The sequence below is a fragment of the Manis javanica genome, chromosome 3, assembly GCF_040802235.1.
Source record: "Manis javanica isolate MJ-LG chromosome 3, MJ_LKY, whole genome shotgun sequence".
NCBI lineage: Eukaryota > Metazoa > Chordata > Mammalia > Pholidota > Manidae > Manis > Manis javanica.
Window position 1 is genome coordinate 186,125,413 of NC_133158.1, and position 24,280 is coordinate 186,149,692.

A 24,280-nucleotide genomic window follows, 5' to 3' on the forward strand; every position below is an offset into this window, starting at 1 on the left:
TGTGGCCTAGTATATGATCTATTCTTGAAAATGTTCCATGTGCACTTGAAAAGAATGTGTATTGTGATGTTTTGGGGTATAGAGTTCTGTAGATGTTTTTTAGATCCATGTGTTCTAATGTGCAGTTCAGTGCCTCTGTGTCCTTACTTATTTTCTGTCTGGTTGATCTGTCCTTCAGAGTGAGTGGAGTGTTGAAGTCTCCTAGAATGAGTGCATTGCATTCTATTTGCACTTTTAATTCTGTTAGTGTTTGTTTCACATATGTGGGTGCTCCTGTGTTGGGAACATAGATATTTATAATGCTTATATTTTCTTGTTGGATTGACCCCTTTATCATTATGTAATGTCCTTCTTTGTCTCTTGTGACTTTCTTTGTTTTGAAGTCTATTTTGTCTGATACAAGTACTGCATCTCCTGCTTTTTTCTCACTATTAGTTGAATGAAATATCTTTTTCCATCCCTTCACTTTTAGTCTGTGCATGTCTTTGGGCTTAAAGTGAGTCTCTTATAGGCAGCATATAGATGCATCTTGCTTTTTAGTCCATTCAGTGACTATGTCTTTTGATTGGTGAATTCATTCCATTTACATTTAGGGTGATTATTGATAGTTATGTACTTATTGCCTTTGCAGACTTTAGATTTGTGGTTACCAAAGGTTCAAGGTTTACTTCCTTACTATCTAAGAGTCTAACTTAACTCACTTAATATGCTGTTACGAACACAATCTTAATGTTCTTTTCTGTTTCTCCTCCTTTTTCTTCCTCCTCCATTCTTTATATATTAGGTATCATATTCTATACTCTTTGTCTATCCCTTGATTGACTTTGGGGATAGTTAATTTAATTTTGCATTTGCTTTGTAATTAGCTGTTCTACTTTCTTTACTGTGGTTTTATTACCTATGGTGATAGCTATTAAACCTTAGGAACTCTTCCATCTATAGCAGTCCCTCCAAAATAGACTGTAGAGATGGTTTGTGGGAGGTAAATTCTCTCAGCTTTTGCTTATCTGGAAATTATTTAATCCCTCTTCAAATTTAAATGACTATCTTGCCAGATTAAGTATTCTGGGTTCAAGGCCCTTTTGCTTCACTGCATTAAATACATCATGCCACTCCCTTCTGGCCTTTAAGGTTTCTGCTGAGAAGTCTTATCATAGCCTTATGGGATTTCCTTTGTATGTGATCTTATTTCTCTCTCTGGCTGCTTTTAACAGTCTGTCCTTATCCTTGATCTTTTCCATTTTAATTACTATGTGTCTTGGTGTTGTCTTCCTTGGGTCCCTTGTGTTGGGAGATCTGTGGATCTCTATGGCCTGAGAGACTATCTCGTTCTCCAGATTGGGGAAGTTTTCACAAATTACCTCCTCAAGGCACTTTCTATCCCTTTTTCTCTCTTTTTTTTCCCTGGTACCCCTATAATGTGAATATTGTTCTGTTTGGATTGGTCACACAGTTCTCTCAATATTCTTTCATTCTAAGAGATCCTTTTTTTCTTTTTTCTCTCTGTGCCTCAGCTTCTTTGTATTCCTCTTCTCTAGTTTCTATTTCATTTATCGTCTTCACCACCATATCTAATCTGCTTTTAATATGTTCCATTGTGTTCTTCAATGATTGGTTCTCTGACCGGAATTCATTCCTGAGTTCTTGAATATCTTTCTGTACCTCCATGAGGATGTTAATGATTTTTATTTTGAACTCGCTTTGAGGAAGAGTCATGAGGTCCACATCATCTTTCTCAGTAGTTATATTAATTTTACTCAAAATCAGGTTCCTTTGGCATTTCATATTTATATATGGCACACTCTAGTGTCCAGAAGCTCTACTCTCTGGAACTTCTCAGCCCCTGAAGCAATGTCCAGGGTTGCAGGTGTGTGGTATTGGTGCCTGGGGGGAGGGAAGAGCTGTTTCCTGCTTCCCAGCTTTTATGCCTGTCTCCACTGCCTGAACCAGTGGACTGAGCACACAGGTGTAATCCTCTATGCTTTGTGTTTGTAGCTGCTGTAGACAGATCTTCCCTCTGGCTGGCCTAACACCAGGGTAGGGTTTGCCAGTTTGCGAGCCAGGTGGGGCTGGCCAGGAGAAAGGAGCAGTGGACTCTGTATCATAGAGGGGGTCCTTGGAGTTGTGTAGCCAGCCAGGCAGCTGGAGCACCTGGAAATCATGAAAGCTCCCAACATGCTGGGCAGAGTGCACCTGGAAAATTTTGTCTACCTGTCCTTTCTCCTGGGCAGTAAGCTCTGTGTGATCCTTGCCCCTTTAGCAGCTCTCTTGCTAAGGGCTTCCTTGTTGGGAAGTCTCTAAGACTGCCCCCCTTTCTTTTGTCCCAGAGCAGCTAGATATGGATTCCTGTTTTCTGCAAGCAACTGGAATCTCAGTCTCTCCAGGAATTCTGCCTGTCTTAGCTTTCCAAACCCCTAATCACGAGAATATCATGCAAGCACCATGTAATGTAGGTTTGTGCTCTCAGAGCAGATCTCAGCTGTCCCAGGCCTCCACTCCCTCCCCTCTCCATTTCTGTTCCTCCCTTTGGTGAGCTGGTGTGGGGGAAGGGCTTGAGTTCCTCCAGGCCACAGCTTTCGTACATTACCCTGTTCTGTGAGGTCTGCTCTTTTCTCCAAGTGTATGCAGTCTGGTGCAGCCATCTTTCCTGTTGCTCTTTCAGGATTAGTTGTATTAATTATATTTTCATATTATATACAGTTTTAGGAGGAAGCCTCTGTCTCACTTCTCACACCACCATCTTTAATCTCTCACTCTACTCCCATTCTTCATCTCTGGTAGGAAAGAAAGAGGCTCTCCCTAAAATAACACAATGACTTTTTTGTCAGGCAGTCACAAATTTTATGGACTGTGCCTCAGACCCATTTTCAGTAAGACTTACAATGGAGATTTTTCTTATCTGGAGTTAGGTAATGCGCTGTTCTCAATTGTTTTTTAGTTTGCCAGATTGTTCTTTGGCAGGCTAGCCAAAGAATATCATATGTTCTCTGTACCCACCTGTTGCCATTAATCATTGAATATGTTATTTGGAGGCCACATAGGTGCGGGGGAGGGAACCTTGACCCAGGTAAATTTTCCATATCTTTTTCCCCATAACTTGGGTCCAGTTCTCTTAGGGTCTCACTTTCCCATCATCGGGGGAAGTCACAAAGACAGTAGTGTTTTTTTCCAATTTCTTTAGGGCTAGTACCCAGAATTTTCAGGGAGAATTAGATATGTCCTCTTCCCTGAAGGGGCAGCTTGAATTGCAACTGAAATAAGCAATTTTTTTAGAAGGGACATTTTGAGCAGGAGGGATATCGGGGTTGCTCCTCTGGGAAGGCCGCTGGGCAGTCCCTGCCATCCCACTGCCTGGACTGTGTCTTCAGGCTGGCGGTTTGGACCAGCTCCTGACACCTTTAGCTTATAATAACCTCTGATCTAGGTATTAAGTTTGGATTGGTGAACATGAACAACAATATTTATAAAAGAAATCCACATGATGGAATAGGGCATAATGATGAAAATCAAATATTTGGAGACTAGACATGATGTCATAAATGAATAAACAGGATTTAAAATTATTTTATATGTTACATATTTATTTATTGTATAAGAAACACCTCCATATACATATGGATTTATATAAATATAAAAATAATGAAAAGACATAGAAGGAAAAGAGACTTGGTTATAATACCTGCTTAACTGAACTAAAAGTATTTTTAAATGTAATGAACATGATAACTTTATACAATAATATGGAATATGTTCTAACTAGTCAATAACAATACATGCAAATTTAGATTAAGTAATTTTAGAATAAATTTTACCTTTATAATATTCATTTTCATGATCTAGGTATAATATAGCTTTTCATCTAGCATATTTTAAGTGAATTTTACATTTGATTTACTATAGCTTCCATATTTTATTAAAACATCTATGTATTATACTTTGGGCTGTTGTAAATAAAAATTATTGTATATTCTAATTCTTACATAAAAATATAGTTTTGGGGGATTTTTCTTGTGTCTTGTCACCTAACTGAACTATCTTTCTAACTTCATTTGCACCCTTAATTTAATCTGCTATGACTAATTTTATCTTCAAATTTTGATTATTTTATTTTCTCATTTACACTACTTAGACAATTTATATTTGTTTATTGGCTTAATAGATTATCTAGTTCATAAAAATTTAATTTTTAATGACAATCAATTCTCTATTTTGACTGTCAATATATTATTCTGGTGTTTGTTAATTATCACTAATATAAAATATGCCTCTACTTTTATTTTGCTACATCACTAAGAGTATTTATATTACACTTAGTAATATGTGATGTACTTTATCATATTACATTTAATTATTTCAATTGCATTACTCTCATTTGATATACTAATCAGTTGTATTATCTTGATTCCTTAACTAAGCTTGTACCATATTATTCTTTCATTCCAAGAGGATTTCTTTTTTTGATCAAACTTTTAATACCCTTGTGAATTTTGCTTTAATTTTTTTACAATATTTTTCATTATTGAAATTGTCCTTTAATTTCCTTTGCTCTGCTTCTATTTCATTATTGGTATCACTTTTGTTGACTTTATAAAATGTCTAGGAATTTTTCCATCTTGGTCAATATTCTAACAGCATTTCATAAAACTGGAATTATATGATCTTTAGTAAAGTTAGTAAATATCATTGTAAACACCTTAGACCTCAAAAATATTTTGGGAAGAAACTGCTTTCTACAATGTTTCAATCATTATTGTGGTCATTTGTATTCAGTTTTTTTCTTTATGTTCAGTTTGTATTTTTATATTATCTTGGCTTTTTGTGAAATCCAGATTATCATGTTTATTGGCAAAAAATTCTACATTGATTTGAAATCATCGCCACAGTCAGTCCTTCCTTCCTCTCCTCTTCCCCCTCCTTGTCCTCCTTTTCTCCCTCTAACTTTTCTTTCTCTCCCTCCTTTTTCCCTCCCTCCCTCATCCATGTTGCTTCATAACGCATGCGTTACGTCTATGCATTATCTTTGGCCAAAACTCTTTGGGTCCACATGTGGAATTCTCATTTTTGATGTTTCATATGAATTGTGGCTACATTTAGACAAAATTTATTTATTGGAGAATTTGTTGGTTTAAACACTTCTTATACATTTTCATATTTGTTTTATTGTCTGAAATGTCTGAAATATGCTCTTGGAATTTCCTAGAGACTAGACAGAGACTTATATTTTCTAGTTTACTTTAGGACCACTCTTGAAAATCTTTCAAGAAAACTAGATGATGTGTTCCATGTGAATACCCCACCCTGTGCCCCACATTCCTTTATTAGCTTGGGTGATATTACTTGCTTGAGCATCACCATGCCAATGAAGCTATTCCTCCACTGCCCATCCTCTGCCCCTCAGAGATGGTCATTCTGTCCTGTCTTGTAGCCACTGAGATTGATAGTTGTTTCTTTGATTGCACTTCTCGTATGGTTATAATTACTTGTAACCATGTTAGAGAGAAGATTCTGTTCTTTCCCAGGTGTACACTTCTCTTTGCAAATAAGATCTACCCTATGTACTCCTTCCTGGCATACTATAGATGACAACAGTACCACAAATTGTCCAAAAGGAATGCATGAATCATGCATACATGTTTGAATGAACATTTTTAAAGAACTAAAACACCAAGAATCAACAAACAAAAATGCTTACCCTACAAAAATTTATTTTTAAAAAATATGCCAAGTGGAGAAAATGGCATGATCTGGGCCCTCAGTTTCCAATGAGGAGTGATAGAAGTCCTGGCTCTGCTACATTCACTGAGGGATTCAGTTTTTTAAGAAGTGATTGTACTTTAATGTAATTCAAATATTAAGGAAGTGGTTAGAATGTATATTTCCCATTATTTACATTTTCTTTTCACTTATATTATTTCGCTTTAAAAACATATGGAATTGGATAGCTTTGAATTGGGTAAGAAAGGCAGACACTTCCTTGAAAATATTTGTACTTGGTATTTTTCTTTATTTCTGTCTTACTATTTTAACTCTCTATTGATTCTGTGCCTATTCAATATTTAATAAACCTATTGTCCAGAAACAACTTAATATGAAACATTATCATGAATTGAAATAAGCAAGATATGTTGATATATTTGATTCTGTGTGTTTTAAAAAGTGAAAGCATATATTACTTAAAAATAGGCTACTTCTATGTTCAAAATCCTGTATTTACAAGAACTCTTCTTGCTCAGGAATGCTGCATATTATGTAGTAATATAATGTGTTGTGATTTTTAAACATCTTAAAATTATAACCTTTTTGATTAGTAACTTTTAACTATGCTGTCAAGTGAATAAATAGTTTTAACTACCAATGCTTGTTTTAAAGATGTATTTCAACAAAATAAACTTTAATATCCCTTTCTTTTCAGTGATGTCTTAAATGTTCTTTGTTTATTAGCAAAATCTTTATTCCAAAGAAGAATTGGCTATTTCAAGAGATGAACAGAACATTATTAGCTAGTACCAGCATTTTACTGTTTTGTTCATTTGGTTTGTTGTATTCATTCTCTACTTTTATGTACATGTTCTATCCTAGAGTCTGTGACCTCTGTAATTGTTATTTATATTACTGCAACTGAAGCCCTCTTGACTAATTTTCTTTTTCTCCTTTTTCTTTTTAACATGCTACAGTAGCTAACATATTATGGAGAGAAGAAGGTACTGAATTTCATTATTTTTTAATATTCTGATTATTCTGCCTAATTTTAATAATAGATATATTGACCATCAGTTTTTATAATTACCTTATTTGCTATTATTGTGGCCCTCAATATTTTTATTTGATTATAAAATCAGTATTCTTCTGTAAACTCTCTACCCTTAAAAATATTCATCACTCCTCACCATTATTGATACATAACCAGAAAGTTAAATTATAATATATTGAAGTGCTTTAAGGAATATAAAATTAAGTCAAATAAATGAAAGCACACTTAATTAAACATAATTAAATCCTGATTTATATTAAAGAAAAAGCTATATGAAAATCATAGCCTTATCAAAGGAATATATTATTTAAGAAAATGGGTTCTAAACTTGAAGAACCTATTTTCAAATCCAGTCCCCACCAACTGTGCAATCTAGTGCACTTTATGTCATGTTTTTTTTTTTTTCTTACATGGTGAACAAATTCTTACATAGTGAATAAGTTCTTACATGGTGAACAGTACAAAGGCAGTTATCACGTTATCACAGAAACTTTCGGTTTTGATTACGCATTATGAACTATAAACAATCAGGTCAAATATGAATATTCGTTTTATTTTTATACTTGATTTATATGTGGATCCCACATTTCTCCCTTTATTATTATTATTATTTTTATTTTTAATAAAATGCTGAAGTGGTAGGTAGACGCAAGATAAAGGTAGAAAACATAGTTTAGTGTTGTAAGAGAGTAATTGTAGATGATCACGTGTGTGCCTGTAGACTATGTGTTAATCCAAGCTAGACAAGGGCATTAAAACATCCACGGATGCAGAAGATTTCTTTCAAAACAGGGGGGGGCGTAAGGTTCTAAGCTTCACCACTGTTGATCCCCAATTTCTCACCTCATGGCCCCCCTGTGACTGTGCCTGTCTTAGGTTGTTCCTCCCTTGAGGAATCTTACCCGTCTCTGGCTAACCAGTCATCTTCCCGGGCCATACAGGGAGATGTAAACTTGGTAAGTGAGAGAGAAGCCATATTGTTTGAAAAGGTTAGCTTTTTACTTCTTTGCAGATTTATGCCCTGTGGCTTCTATGCCCAGCATTTGTCTTGAGGTATCTTAACCACTTGGAGGAATTATGATACTCGGTAAATTTGATATGAGGCACAATGTCATGGTTTTTTTATCTTAAAAGTAAGGATAGTTGCTAATATTCAATAAGGCTGTTAGCAGTTCCTTAAATATAGTCTACACTCAATAAGTTATATCTATTGTAACCTGTTATTGTTGATGTTTTTCTTTGTTACTTGCAAAGATTGGGAAAAATGTATTTGATTGGGTAACCTTATAGCCCAGGTGCATTAAAGTCTTGTGAAAAAAATATGTATAAGTCACAATTATACTGGTGGTAAGCAATGGTCAAAATTGTTACCTTCACGATCCGTCCCAGAAAAACGTCCTTTCCCCAGTTATAGCTTCCTATATGAACTGGAGTTCTATGGCTGCCTGTGAGGGCACGTCTCATCAGTTCACGTACTGCTGGAATTGAGCCCTCTGTTTTGCTTGTAATAATGAGACACACCATCTTTTAATTTTTTGTTCCAGGTGTTTGCTGTTCTCAAAACTTTGGTATAGCCTTTTTTACATTCTGGTTTACTAAAGAGGTTCTGGTTATAACTATACCTTCTCATTTTATTCCACTTAGATTTCATATTGAATGTACAAATTCAGTCATTACTGAAACTAGCTTTAACATACCTGTTAAACAACATTTCTTTACACTCTCTTGAGATCAAACAAGTATTTCTTCAGGCATTTTAAATATTGATTTCATTTTACCATTGTAATGAGAAGAACAAAACCTGAGTAGTCATAATCGCTAGGAAAAACTGCATGAGTTATTTTACCTCTCTGAGACGGATTTTTCCAATATAGTGCTTGAAATACGGGTGGCATTACCCTTGCAAATTTGCAATACATAAATCTTAAAATATGTGAAGCAACTCTTCCTTGTAATTTGATTTTGATAACAACATGAACATTATGAGTTTATTAACATGTAATAGTGCTGCAGTATTCTTCATGCTACCCTTAAATGTATAAGATTTCAGGGTACCCTTAATGTAACCAAATTAGTTGAAATCACACTGAGATTCATTATATGACTATTTTTATCTATTTTAAATTCTTTTCTGTTAGTTTTTGAAAATGTGTATGTTCAATAGTTATTATACATCAGTAAGTCATGGGCTTACTCTTTGTGACTTTGACGGAGAATATGTGCTTGAAAAATAATAACTAGTATGTCTTGAAGATAATTTGAAGATATATAGCAGAAATATCTTTGAGTAAATTTTAAACCTTTTATTTCATATACAATTATCATCAAAGTCCTTTGTTGTTTCTTAGAATAAACATGATATAAAATAATATACTGGCGAAAGTAACATGCTTGATTTAGATTGACAGCATCTGTGTATGTTTATAATGCCTTGGCTATTGGCAAAGCATTACAATTAGAAATGATTACATGGAATAATAGTAATGGTGGCCAGAATTAATAGACCAGCTTGGGGAATTACTGAACTCCCAGAGTATGTACAATTATTTCATAAAAAATAACTAAAATAAGAGCTAACTAATGATTCTAAAGCAAATTCTAACTCTATTTTTTAAAGATAGAATCATGGCACATATGTACAACATGTTTCTAAGACCCCTTCTTATTCCCACTCCAGCAGTGCTCTCCATGCCTGCGGCTCCACCCTGCCCAAGAGAAATTTATCCCAGACAGAGCCAGTTGAAGAATTTCAGACATCTTAATATTAATCATGGAAAAGAGTTGAAGTGATAATATCTCTCATAATGTCATTCTACTTATATGCAAGTGTTAAAACTATAAAATTTGGTTTAACTGAAAAAGTATCTTCAAATATGAACATCAGAATGCAGCTTAGCCAGGATTTTGTAATCTAAATCAATTTTATTGAATTTAGTATGTATTATCTCATGGATCACATGGGTATTTAAGCTTGAAACAGTTTCTATTTCTCTGGGTCCTACTTTCAGTTCTTTTCTAGTCATCATTGTGGTTTGCATGAGTGTAGAAAGTGTTAAAAAAGGAAATATTGACAAATTTATTGACAAGTATTTCAAAGAGTCTGTTAAACGTAAAGCTCTTTGAAAGCACTTGAAGTACAGGAATAAGATCTAATATCAGCCCTAAAGAAACTTTCAACCTCGTAACTTAAAGGTTAAATGAGCTTTACTGATGATTTATTTTACCATGTGAGTTTAAAATACACATTAAAAGATTCAGTATAATTGTATTTCTTCTCCAATAACTTTGTAATCTTGTAAATCAATTATAATCTAATAAAGTATTCCTAATGTTTATTTAGTGGACAACAATTTGGGTATACATTATATCTCTAACTTAAAAATGAGTGTTTTAGTTTGTAAGCACTGAATTAAAGGAATTTAAACCATTTTATTCATTGCAGAACTAATCTGGACTTTTAAATATAATAATTTCAAATTTCAAGGAGAGATGTAGGGTGGTTCATTATATACCAGTATTTTCTAAATTTATTATAACAGAATTATTTTGATTAGCATCTGTAGAATCAATACTGAATAGCAGCTACTTCAGGAAAGACTGGCTTGATATAGCATCTAATTATTTAAAAGCCCCCAAAATGTTATATATTTGTAAAAATTGAATGTCCCTTCTAGTCTATAAATATTTGTGAACCTATTCACACAAAATATGTTAGAGAAATGGTAAAAATAAGTCACTATGTTAGTTGAACTTATTAACATTAACACAAGGTACAAATAGAAATTGCAGTGAGATTTTACAACGAAGATTACACGTTACATCATAATCTGATTAGCTTTGTGATCTATAATGTCACTGAAGGGGGTATGAAAAGAATATAGGAAGCAAGCCAGCTCTTAATCCTTCATCTTAAAATTATTCACATTTCATTGGCCAGACAGTTACACACCACAAGCATTTTGGGACATGTAGAAACTATGCCTACTTCATGAGCCTCCCTTACATTCATTTTTATAGAAAGACATGCTGAGGATCTCAGGACCAGATTACTGCCTCATTATAATGCTGAAGAAATATTTAAAATAATAACGGAGAGTTTTCAGAGAGCAAGGCTTCTAAACGCGTGAGACAAAAGGTCATACATAGCATTGCAGGAAGAGAGAGACCACGCCTTCTAATGGCTCCTACATCATGCCAATGAGACAATGATCAAGCTGTCAATATTTTTATTGGCCATTTCCCTACTTTGTCTGTTAACAACTAACATGAGCCTAACCTTTTCAGCATTTTCAAATATCTCATAAAAAAGTTTTTCAAATAAAAAATGATCTGACAAAATAGCTATTTGCACATATAGGTGTATATACATGAAAATATAAATGGATGGATACATGTATACACATATAAAAATATGTTCATTTATATAATTATGTATATGATTCCAACTAATATTAATTATATATCAAGCAAATACTCTTTTAGGTTAAACCTTTGCTATGCTAATTATTAAATATGAATTTAATTATGTATATTTGCAATCAGTTTTCCTTGCAAATCGTTGTAAGTTCAGGAAATTGTAAACTGACTCAAAAGGGCTGGTTTTAGATAACATCACTCTGACCTGTATATATAGTGGTCAGATAGTACCCGCTTCCTGGATTAATAGTGCCTAATAAAGTGCTTGACACACTCTCTTCCAAAAGGCTTTCTAGCAGGAATGAAAGAATATATCTTATTTTAGTGGAAAACTTAATATAAAGATCTTGTTGAGGTGCAATGGTATGATGTTGTTCTGTATGTAAAAAAGGTTTTTACTCTAAAGACAAAGATACAAAAAATGGGAAAATTCATGAACCAAAAATCTATCCCTGCTGAGTTACTCAAGGTGAGAAAATGTGATATAGATCATCTATTCTTGCCTATATTTTTCTTTATCTAAAAATAGATTTCTTCTATCTTTCAAAAAAATATATAAGTAGGTTTAGGATGATTTGGAATTGAAAATAATGTCAACCAATGAAGGATTTTAACATAAATACTTAGTGAATTATATTTGATTGGTTACTAAATCACTGTATCAGAATTAAACTGCTATTGACTGTAAGTTACTAATGGCATGACTAAACTAAGGCAATTTAAGTCAGAGAAAAGATAAACATCACCACAAAATTTTTGTTATTGACTTATTTATCTAATAATCAGAAATTAACCAAATGTTATTATTCATATAAATTATTATATATATATATACATTATATGCAATAAATAATATAATGGTGTTATCCTGATACACTCTTATTCTTCAGTAGCTGTCCTCAAAAGACTGAGACAGGAATGTGTATTTACATTCACTTTTTTTTTCCAGTCCATTTCATGTATTGAAAGGAGCATTATTGATTAGAAGATCTTCTGGGAAAGTCTTCTCTCCTCTCTATATTAAGTAATTCTTACTTATATCCTCTCTATATTAAGAAAAACAAAACAAAAAGAAAGCTCATGAGAAACAAATTATGGATCATTGTGGAGCCACTATACTCCATTAAATTAACAAAGTACATGTGTCTGTCTTTGCTAGGGGATGAAAAAAGAAAAAAAAGGCCTACACATATTCCCAAACTTTATTGCAGCTAGGGGGAAAGCTTTTCCTGAAGTCAAGAACTTTTGTGATATACTGCAATATGAATCATTAATGAGGAGAGAATTCAATTGAAACATATGGTTATCAAACTTTTTGGTATGCAGAGCCCCTTTATGCTCTTCAATATTACTGAGAATGCAAAAAACTTTAGTTTATGTGGGTTAAATCTGTCTGCTTATATATACCACATTAGAAATTAAAACTAAGAAAAATTAAAAACATGTTTTTATTAATTCATTAAAAATAACCTTAGAAGCCCATTACCTGAAACCTTAAATAGCACATTATTTTTAAAGATGTATTTCAAAACAACAATGAGGAGACTCACATTGTTTTACATTTTGCAGATCTGTTTGATATCTGGCTGAATAGAAAATTCTAGATTCACATTGAATTGTGATTTCACTCATAGCATCAATGTCATACAGCATGTTGAAAACTACACTTTACATTTGGAAGAATCTAATTGATGAGAATGAGAAAGAAATATGTAGATGACATCTATTACTATGAATATAGTTTTGACTTTGCAGACCCCCAGAAAGGATCAAATCTGAGAACTGCTTTACTAGAAAATCAACTTGATCTTTTTTTTTTATAAATTGAAGTATAGTTGATATACAAATCTTATATTAGTTTTAAGTGTGCAACACATTGGTTCAATAGTTACCCATATTATTAAATCCTCCCCCCATTAATACAGCTACTATGTGTCAACATATGTTGAAGATGTTACAGAATCATTGACTACATTCTCCATGCTATACTACTCTCCCTACACCCAACTTATATTGTGATTGTGAATTATTATACCCCTTTATCTCCCTGCACCCTAACCCATGGTAACCACCAGTCACTTCTTAATGTCTGTGTGTCTACTGCTGGATTTTTTCATTCGGTGTTCCTTTGTTTTTAGATTCCACAAATAAGTGAAATTATAGCATTTGACTTTCTCTGCCTGGCTTATTTCACTAAGCTTAATACCCTCTAGATACATCCATGTTTTTGCAAATGACAGTATTTCCTTTTTATGGCTGAGTAATATTCTACTATGTGTATGTATCCATTCATCTACTGATGGACACTGAGATTGCTTCTGTATCTTGGTTATTGCAAATAATACAGCAATAAATATAGGGGTGCATATATCATTTCATATAAGGGATTTTGTTTTCTTTGTATAAATTCCCAGACCTGGAATTACTGGGTTAAATGGTATTTCTATTTTCAGTGTTTTGAAGAACCTCTATAATACTTTCCACAGTGGCTGCACCAATTGAAATTCCCAACACTGTAGGAGAGTTCCCTTTTTTCCACATCCTCACCAACACTTGTTATTTCTTGTCTTTTGGACAGTGGCCATTCTGACTGGTATGAGATGATATCTCATTGTGTTTTGATTTGCCTTTCCCTAATGATTAATGATGTGGAACATCTTTTCATGTGCCTGTTGGCTATCTATTTCTTATTTGGAAAAATGTCTGTTCAGATCCTCTGCCCATTTTTTACTTGGGTTATTTGTTTTGTTTTGGTTTTGGTTCTGAGATGTATGAACTTTTTATATATTTTGGATATTAACCCCTTATCAGATAAATCATTTATGAATATATTCTGCCATACTGTAGCTTGCCTTTTTGTTCTGTAGATGGTGTTCTTTGGTGCACAGAAACTTCTCAGTTGGATGTAGTCCCATGTGCTCATTTTTTACTTTGTTTTCCCTGTCTGAGGAGATGGGTTCAGGAAAAAATCACTCATACTTACGTTTAAGAGATTTTGCCTACGTTTTCTTCTAAGAGATTTATGTTTTCATGTCTTACATTTGGGTCTTTGATACGTTTCAAATTTACTTTTGTTTATGGAGTTAGGCAGTAACCCAGTTTCATTCTCTTGCATGTAGCTTCCAGTTTTCTCAGCACATTATTGTACAGACTGTCTTTTATCCTTTGTATATTCATTACTCCTTTATCATATATTAATTGAACATGTATGTGTGGGCTTTTATCTGGGCTATTGTATCTATTCTGTTCCATTGATCTATGTATAGTTCTGTTTTGTTTCAGTACCATATTGTTTTAATTACTGTTTCCTTATAGTGCAGCTGAAAGTTAAAGAGTTTAACACTTTCAGCTTTGTTCTTTCTCAGGATTGCTTTGACTATTCAGGATCTTTTGTGGTTCCATATGAATTTTAGAACTATTTATTCTAGTTCATTGAAAAATACTATTGGAATTTTGATAGGGATTGCATTGAATCTATAAATTACTTTGGGCAGGATGGTCAGTCTGACAATATTTATTCTTACTATCCATGACCACAGGATAGATTTCCACTTATCTGAGTCTTCCTTAATTTCTCCCATGAGTGTCTTATAGTTTTCAGAGTATGTCTTTCACTTCATTGGTTAGGTTTATTCCTAGGTATTTTATTCTTCTTGATGCAATTATAAATGGAATTGTTTTCCTGAGTTCTCTTTCTGCTAGTTCATTGATACTATATAGGAATGCAACAACTTTCTGTGTATTAATTTTGTATCCTGCAACTTTGTTGAATCCATTTATGAGTTCTAATAGTTTTTTGGTGGAGTCTTTAAGGTTTTCTATGTATGTCATCTGTAAATAGTATAGTTTTACTTCTTCCTTACCAATCTGGATGCCTTTTATCTCTGTATCTTGTCTGATTTCCATGGCTAGGACCTCCAGTACTACACTGAATAAAGTGGTAAGTATGGACATCCTTGTCTTGTTCCTGATCTTGGAGGAAAAGCCATTATGTTAGCTGTGGGTTTGTCATATATGGCCTTTAATAGGTTGAGGTACATACCCTCTGTGCCCATTTTGTTGAGAGTTTCTATCATGAATGGATATTGAATTTTTCAAATACTTTTTCAGCATGAGATGATCATGTGGTCCTTATCCTTTTGTATGTTAATGTAGTATATGATATCAATTGATTTACAAAAAATTATACCATCCTTGCATCCTTGGAATAAACACTACTTGGTTGTGATGGATGATCCTTTTGATGTATTTTTGAATTCAGTTTGCTAATATTTTGTTGAGGATTTTTGCATCTATGCTCATCAGGGATATTGCTCTAAGTTTACTTTTTTTGTAGTGTCTTTGCCTGGTATTGATAAGAGTGAAGCTGTCCTCATAGAATGAGTTTAGAAGTATTCTCTCTTCTTCTGACTTTTGAATACTTTAAGAAGGATGGGTTTAGCTCTTCTTTAAATGTTTGGTATAATTCAGCTGTGAAACTATCTGGTCCTGGTATCTAATTTGTTTGGAGTTTTTTATTATGAGTTCAATTTCATTGATGGTAATTGATCTGTTCAGATTTTTTGTTTCTTCCTGGGTCAATCTTGGAAGTTGTATTTTTCTAGGAAGTTGTCCATTTCTTCTAGGTTGTCCAATTTATTGGCATATAATTTTTCAAACAATTCTTTGTATTTCTGTGGTGTCTGTTTTGATTATTCCTTCTTCATTTCTGATTTTGTTTATTTGTGTACTCTCTCTTTTTTTCTTGATAAATCTGGATAAGGGTTTATCTACTATTTTTATTAAGAAACAAGCTCTTAGTTGCATTATTTTTTTCTGTTGTTTAATTCTTCTCTATATTATTTATTTCTGCTCTAATGTTTATTATGTCCATCATTTTACCAACTTTGGCTTTCATTCATTTTGCATTTTCTAGTATCTTCATGTGTTAAACTGTTTTGGTATGTACTCCTTTTAGGGAAGCCTTTGTGGCATCCACACATATTGTACTGTTGTACTTTTGTTTTTATTTTTCTCCATGTATTGCTTCATTTCTTCTTTAATTTGGTCATTGATTCATTAATTCTTTAGATGCATGTTGTTTAGCCTCCATGTGTTGTAGGCTTTTTTGTTTTCTTTGTTTATTTCTAGTTTCATATCACTGTGGTCTGAAAGGTTGCTTGATACAATTTCAATCTTTTTGAATCTATTGAGGCTCCTTTTGTGGCCTAGTATGTGATCTATTCTGGAAAATGTTCCTTGTGCACATGAGCAGAATGCGTATCCTGCTGCTTTTGAGTGGAATGCTCTATAGATATCTGTTAAGTCCATCTGATCTAGTGTATTGTTTAGTGCCTCTGTTTCCTTACTGATTTTCTGTCTAGCCAATCTGTCTATTGATGTGAGTGGTGTCTTAAATTCTCCTAAAATGAATGTGTTACAGTCTATTTTCCCCTTTAATTCTGTTAGTACTTGTTTTACATATTTAGGTGCTCTGATACTGGGTGCATAGATATTTATAATGGTTATAGCCTCTTGTTTGACTTCTTTTTCATTATGTAATATCATTCTTTGTCTACTGTTACTTTTTAAAAAATTTATTTGATACAAGTACTGCTACTTCTGTTTTTTGCACCCTATTGTTTTCATGAAATATCTTCTTTCATCCTGTCACTTTTGGTCTGTGTATGTCTTTGGAGCTGAAATGAATCTAGTGTAGGCAGCATATAGATGGTTCTTATTTCTTTATCCATTCTGCCATTCTACATCTTTTGTTTGGTACATTCAGTCCATTTACATTGAAGATAATTATTGATAGGTATGTACTTATTGACATTTTATTAATTGTTTTTGGATTGTTTTTATAGCTCCTCTCTGTTACATTCTTCCTCTCTTATACTTGTTTCTTATTGTTTGATAGTTTTCTTTAGTGTTGTAGTTGGATTTCTCTTTTTAATATTTTGTGTATCTATTATTGGCTTAATCTTGCTTTTACCAAAGGTTCAGGGATAGCTTCTTGACTATATAACAGTCTATATTAAATTTCTGATTGCTCTATTTCAAATGCAATCTAAAGAATGATTTTTCTTCTTCCTCCTCCACTTTACATATTAGATGTCATCATATGCACTTTTTGTGTATACCTTGATTGATTTTGTGTTTTGTTGGTTTTGTTATTTTTGTTTTAATTTCAAACTTGCTTGATAATTAATTGGTCTGCTAGTTTTTACTTTGGTTTTATTTTACCGGTGAAAACTCTTTAGCCTTAGGAAAATTTTCATCTACAGCAGTTCCTTTAACATATCCTGTAATGCTGGTTTAGTTATAAAATCTTTGAACCTTCTTTTATGTGCAAATTGTTAAATCCCTGCTTCAAATTTAAATGATAATCTTGCTAGGTAGAGCACTCTTGGTTGAAGATCCTTCTGTTTCAGTACATTAAATATTTCATGTACTTCTGTCCTGTAAAGTTTCTGCTGAGAAGTCTGCTGATAGCCTAATGGGGTTTCCCTTATAAATGATCTTTTTCTCTCACTGGCTGCCTTCAATACTCTCTCCTTATCCTTAATATTTGCCATTTTAATTAGCATATGTTTTGGTGTTGTCTTCCTACAGTTCCTTTTTTAAGGGCTCTCTGTGCTTTCATGACCTGAGTGTCAGTTTCCTTCCCCAGATTGGGGAAGTTTTCAACATTTCCTCAAAGAGAATCCATTTGTCTCTCTCTTCTTCTTCTGGTACCCCTATTATGCAAATATTGTCTCATTTGGAGTGGTCAAACAGCTTTCTTATCATTCTTTCATTCCTAGGTATCCTTTTTTCTCTCTGTTCCTCAGCTTTATTGTATTCCTGTCCTCTAACTTCCATCTCACTGATTGTCTCCTTCACTTGCAGCACTCTATTTTTCATTCCCTCCATTGTATATTTCATTTCAGTTACTGTGTGCTTCAGCTCTTGTATCTCTTTGTTGAAGTCTTCTGAGATATTTAACACATTTCTGTAGATCAGTGAGCATATTTATCACTTTTACTTTGAAATCTTTATGAAGATCAGTGATCTCCATTTCATTTACCCTCTTTCTCATGTCCTATCCTGTAGATGTGTTTGGAACATATTTCTCTGTCTCCTCATTTTGTCAGGTTTCCTGTGTTTCTCTCTTTGTATTAGATGGATCTGCTGTGCTTCCTTGTCTGGAGAGTAATGGTTTTGTGAGGAAGGTATTCTGTGGTGCCCAGAAGCTCAGGACTCTTTTTCTTTTCCCGTGTCTGGTCCTCCCTTGCTGTGGAGCCCTAGTTGCTGTTGGTGTGCAGTGGGTGGGATCACCTTTCTATCTGTCTACTGTAGTGGTTTATCTTGGTCTATGAGGTTCATCTCAGTTTGCCTCTGCTGGCCTTCTGTGATCAGAGCAGGGGCTTCTGCTGGGAATGTTGTGGGTAGGGCAACTCCTGCAATGGCAGGGTTACAGGGTTAGTGGGGTGGGTGGAGCCACTGAGCAGCTCTGAGGCAGGGTTGTTCAACAAAACTAGGCTTGTACACTTGTAGGGAGGAAGGAGCTCTCAAAGGAGGCTTCTGCAGGCCCCTCCCCAGTTGGGGATGAAACAGGGCCAAGAAAGCCGAGAGAGCTTCTCTCTGCCTGCCAGGCAGCAAAGTTTGATGCTGCTGCTGGGCAGAGTGGGTTGATTTGTTGGCAGTGCACACAAGGAAGTGCCTCACAGCTGAGTTGCCAGGGAGGGAGATGGAGCTTCTGGAGCTCCCAATAGTTCCAAACCTGTTGGGTCGTGGAAGGGCGGGAGAGGTATTGTGCACCTGCCCTTTCTCCTGAGGATAGAGCTCTGTCCAGCCCTTTCCTCTTTGGCACTCTACCCACCGCTGGGAAGTCTTTCAAACTGCTGTCTCTGCTTTGGAACTTAGTGGGACCAGTGGACAGTGGCTATCTTTTACAAGTGACAGGAGTCTCAGCTTCCCAGAATATTCCAGCTGTCCCTGGTGTCCAGCCTTGCTAATCACCAGAACCCAGTGCTGTGTGGACTCATGTTCCCAGAGCAGATCTCCAGGGCCAAGTGTGCAGTGATCCTGGTTATCCACCACCTCCCCATTTTGTTCCTCTTCTTCCTTCCTGTGGTTTGGGAAGGGGAAAAGGCTTGGGACCCACTCAGCCATGGCTCTGCCACTTTACCGTTCTCTGTGTGGCCTTCTCTTCTTCTCCAGGTGCAGGTGGTCTGTTCTGCAGTCTTCAGGTCATTTTCAGGTTTAGTTGTATTTGCTGTAGTTGCTTTCTTGGTGTGTTTGTGGGAGGAGGCTTCTGACTTGTCTTCCTACTCAGCCATTTTTACCCCTTAAACTGATCTTTTAGCTTGATCATGGATTCATAAAATTTGATGTCATAAAGAAATGAGATGTAGCAGGATATATCACAGTATAGATTTGAGGAAAACATGAGTAACATAATAAATTTTTGATTATATACAGTTTAACATTTGTTTTCTTTTCTACTAATGTTTGAAAGAATAGATGTTAATCATAAAAAGAGTGACATTTACCATTTCTTGAAGTCTATGTACCAGTCACTCTGTTAAGTGTTTACCTTTCTCCATCTCATTTAATTCTTACAACAGCTATATAATATATATATAATTATTACCTCCAAATCTGAGATATGGAAATTATGACATATACTGAACAACTTTCTTATGGTATAACAGTAAGTTCTAAAGCTGTGATTTGCCTCTCAGCTGTCTGAATCCAGAGAATGAAGTTTTTCTCTCTTTGCTATTTTCTATTCTCCTCCACCAAAAAAATTGGTTAGGACAAAAGGACATTAAAACTTAATAGTTATAATGAATATACATTAATATGTTATTGCTTCCTTTCTTTACTAATGAAGCTAGTGAAATCCCAAATGAAAATCTGCATGTGTTTTTAATTTCCAATATCTGATTTATATTATTTTGTGCCTATATATTTATAACAAATACAAATATGTATAATATTATAACAGCAAATTTGAAAAGAAACACAACTGCCTCGTATATTCAGATCATAAATTTTGCTGCTATAACCTACAGAAAACTTGATAGCAAAATATATCTAACAAAAAACAAATGGAAAATACACCTTTTGTGGGTGTAGAGTGAAGCAATTCATAGATGGCTCTAAAGGTTTAGGTAAAGTTTTATTTCATAGTAAAGTGATTGATACATAATTGTTCATCTTACAATTAGTATTTTAATTAACATATTTATATGTGGTATTTGGTTGCCGTTACTATTATCATAAATACCAAGGAGTTATATTCTCACTGAAAACAATGAAATACAAAAACTAAACCTTGCCTATGATATCTGTATTTCTTCAGTAACTTGTAACCTGGGAGGTAGTTAATGCTTTGCAAAAATACTAATGCATAATTCATATTTTAAAAATTAAGAAAATGCTTTTAGATTAAAAAGAGTGATTTGAATGGATTAAATGGCTTTTAGAGGAAACTACTGCTCAGACATGTCATCAGTGCAATAATACATTGGAATCCCACTGGTGTACAAAATACAGTAAATAACATAATAAAAGTATTCATAGGAACAAGGGCAAAAATATTTCAAGAAAATTTGTAAACAACCTTGTCTGAGAGTAGTTATCATGTTCAAAACCTCATGTGGAGCAGAATTTTATAGCAACAGAAGGAGGGCTGGTCATGTTCTTTGAAAATGTTAATACTTTGTACTAATCATCAAACATAGTATGTAACTGACACAACTGTAAAACATACATTATGACTTGGTTATGTTCAAAAATTTCAAAAATAAGTAATATGAAATTGATAGTTGTCAAAATGTTAATCTTATATTAACATTAATGTTATGTTAATGCATATGTGGAAGCTTGCTCATACAAATAAACATTTTGCATAAAAGCTGATTTTTCTGGTTTGTCCTTTGAGCATGGAATTTTTATTCCTTTACTAACAAATATAATTATAAATAATTGCTGACAACTACTAAATTTTATTTTATGAAAAATATGACTTCTTTAGTTCTTGTCATTTCTGCTACTGTTCAAGAATATCCCATCATAATGGAGTGGTCTCTGGAATTATATTGCATAATTAGCAGACAAAGATTGCATGTATTAAATATTAGTACTATAAAATATTTATAAAATATTAAGATGTGTCAAAACAACATGTAGTCACTTAAAATGCATATGTGTTATTAGAAATAACTTTATGTATTCATGTGGTAAAATAAAATTATAAACACTGTGTAAAAACACCAATAAATTCATAGTTATGTTTGAATAAATTTTCCCTTAAATAATAAGAATTGATGGATACATGCTAGATAGGCAAAACTGGTGACTTTTTGATTAACTAGAAACATATTTAAAAAGAATTAATATGGCTTATGTTGAATAAACAAATATATTTACAAATTAATACATGCCTACTGTGGGCCTCAGGTTTGATACACCTTGCACATGTTCTCAATTGAAATAAAAATCATGCTTGGGAAATTCTTTGTATTTAAATAAATTATCTTGCTTTTTATAGATACTTTTAGAACTTAAAAATTTTAAGCAATAATTGTTTGGCTTTCCAAACTATCAAGATTTCAATATGACTACTTATGTAGTCATTTTTTTTTAATTAAAGTATCATTGATATACAATGTTGTGTTGGTTTCAAATATAAAACACAGTGGTTCAACAGTTACCCATATAATTAAATCCTTGCCCCCTCTTGTGCGGTTACTATCTATCAATATAGAAATATGTTAAAGAATCACTGACTATGTCCCTGTGCTGTACTTTTATCCACATAAACAACTTATACTTGATTATGAATTATTGTGCCCCTTTATCCCCCTCACCTACACGAACACCCACCCCAGCCCCTCCCCCTTGGTAACCACTAGTCACTTCTTGATGTCTATGAGACTACTACCTTTTTGTTCCTTCTGTTTTGCTTTGTTTTTGTATTCCACAAATACGTGAAATCATATGGTATTTGTCTTTCTCTGCCTGGCTTATTTTACTGAGCAAAATACTGTCTAGATCCATCCATATTGTTGCAAATGGCAGAATTTATTTTCTTTTTATGGCTGAATAATATTCCATTGTGTATATGTACCACATCTTCTTTATCCATTCATCTATTGATGGACACTTTGGTTGCCTCTATATCTGGGCATTTGCAAATAGTGCAGCAATAAACGTGGGGGTCCATATATCTTTTTGAATCAAGGATTTTGTAAATGCTGGCACGGATGTAGAAAAATGGGAACCCTCTTACACTGTTGGTGGGAATGTAAATTGCTGCAACTGCTGTGGAAAGCAATATGGATGTTCCTCAAAAAACTAAAAATAGAAGTACCATTTGACCCAGTTATTCCACTCCTAGGAATTTACTACTCAATCCTTTTAAAAACATGTGCTATCATGGAATTATGTGCCATATAGTTACACTGAATAAACATTCTTACGAAAGTTTGTACAACTGGGTAAGGGAGCTACTTGGGGAGGATCAGAAAAGGAAGGACTGCATATCCTTAGGTCTGGACATGTGACAAAACTGAAACAAATGAAAGAAACAACAGGTATACAAGAGTATGAAAAGGCTGCCAGGTGCAGCCTCACATAACTCAAACTGCATTCCAGCGTCTAATTTGTAGTGTCCTGCACCTACTAAGTATGGGTTTATAAAGTAAGTGAGATGAATTTCTGAAATTCCACACAGACAGATCTCTAGTGTGAAATCATTAAAAGTATGAATTAAATCATTAGACTGAGATTTTCCAAGACCTTAAATTAATTCAAAATTTAAAGCATAGAAAGAGAGTCAAATTTTGCCGGTATAAAAACTGATAAGTAGGACCTCTGTGTGGGATTATATATACAAAAATTATTTCAGGAAAATATATAGTCCCCCAAATCTGGGGGCTTGGTCTTTTGTTTCTAAACATCTTCGTGTAAACTAAATTCCTAATAAGAATGAAATTTCATTTTCCCTAGGGGACACTAATAAAACATAGAATAAATATGATTCTTCAAAAGGTATTTTTATTCCTTAACACTCAAATTCAATGGGGAAGATACCAGACATAATCTAGATATCAAAGAGTTTATCATACCCACTTGTAATTATTTTAAAATATATGAAGCATGTACTGAATCACTGAACCGCAGATCAGGAGAATAAAGTAGAATGTCTGTGTAATATCGCCAAGTTGTTCGGGCATGTGGTGAAGGTCCCATACGGTTTGCTTTATTAACATTATACAACTTCACAAATGATCTCCTGCCAGCAATATGAGGAGCGCTGACTTTGGCTTGTAAAGGTTTCTGATAATTTTATTTTGAACTTTCGAACATGTTTTTATTCCTAAGGTCTGGGAATTGGGAACATGTTCTACGTTTTTTATGAAGATGGAATCAAAGTGATACAACCCATAGAATGTGAATTCCAGCGGCACATTAAGCCCAGTGAAAAACTCCTTGGATTTCAGGCAAGTATCTGAAAGATTCTTTTGCAGTTTGATGCAATAATTTTGTTAAGCGGAATTATGTTGTAGGAATACAATAACATCTATACATATATGAGATGTGGTGGGAAGAAAATATCTAAACTATGGTATTGACTATGATTCTATACAGGTTTTGTATTTGAGGAGGAAAATACTATATTGTATATTAATATATATTACATTTTCCTAATTACCTGTTTGTAAGTAATAAAGGCAATAGAAGTGAAATTTGAAGAATGAACATACCATAATTTCACCTCCTTAATTTAAAATCTCTCCCATTTTGGTAGGCAATAGTTACTTTAACAAAATGAAAGAAAATAGCCTATTAGCAATTCGATGAGAAATTGGGATATATCTGATGCTTTAAATGTTGATTCCCTTGTATTCTTCATCTCATTTTTCATAGAGTCTCAATGGAATGAATAGTTTAATTTATATGGGAAAATACCAATTTGTTTATTTACTTACCTGTACCTTACCATTCTCAGAAAGATTTCTTTTATGGAAAATATTGGTGCAGCATTCAGAAAATGAAAGAACATCTGATAAAATGGGTATGGATTATACATATAAGGGACTGACTTTTTGCAAAATAATAAATTACAATAATTTTAAT

General features: G+C 33.7%; 1 protein-coding gene across 4 annotated transcripts in view; it reads left to right on the forward strand.

Annotated features, from left to right (window-relative positions):
* The window catches only part of FSTL5 (follistatin like 5), an 813,978-nt gene that overhangs the window by 689,140 nt on the left and 100,558 nt on the right, over positions 1 to 24,280 (forward strand). For 2 of the 4 annotated variants that reach the window (XM_073232527.1, XM_073232526.1), the window contains exons 11-12: positions 6,675 to 6,701; positions 23,525 to 23,643. In XM_073232527.1, the coding sequence (XP_073088628.1) occupies positions 6,675 to 6,701; positions 23,525 to 23,643 (146 nt within the window). The remainder of the gene's footprint in view (positions 1 to 6,674; positions 6,702 to 23,524; positions 23,644 to 24,280) is intronic. The other 2 variants (XM_073232529.1, XM_073232528.1) reach the window with 1 other exon arrangement.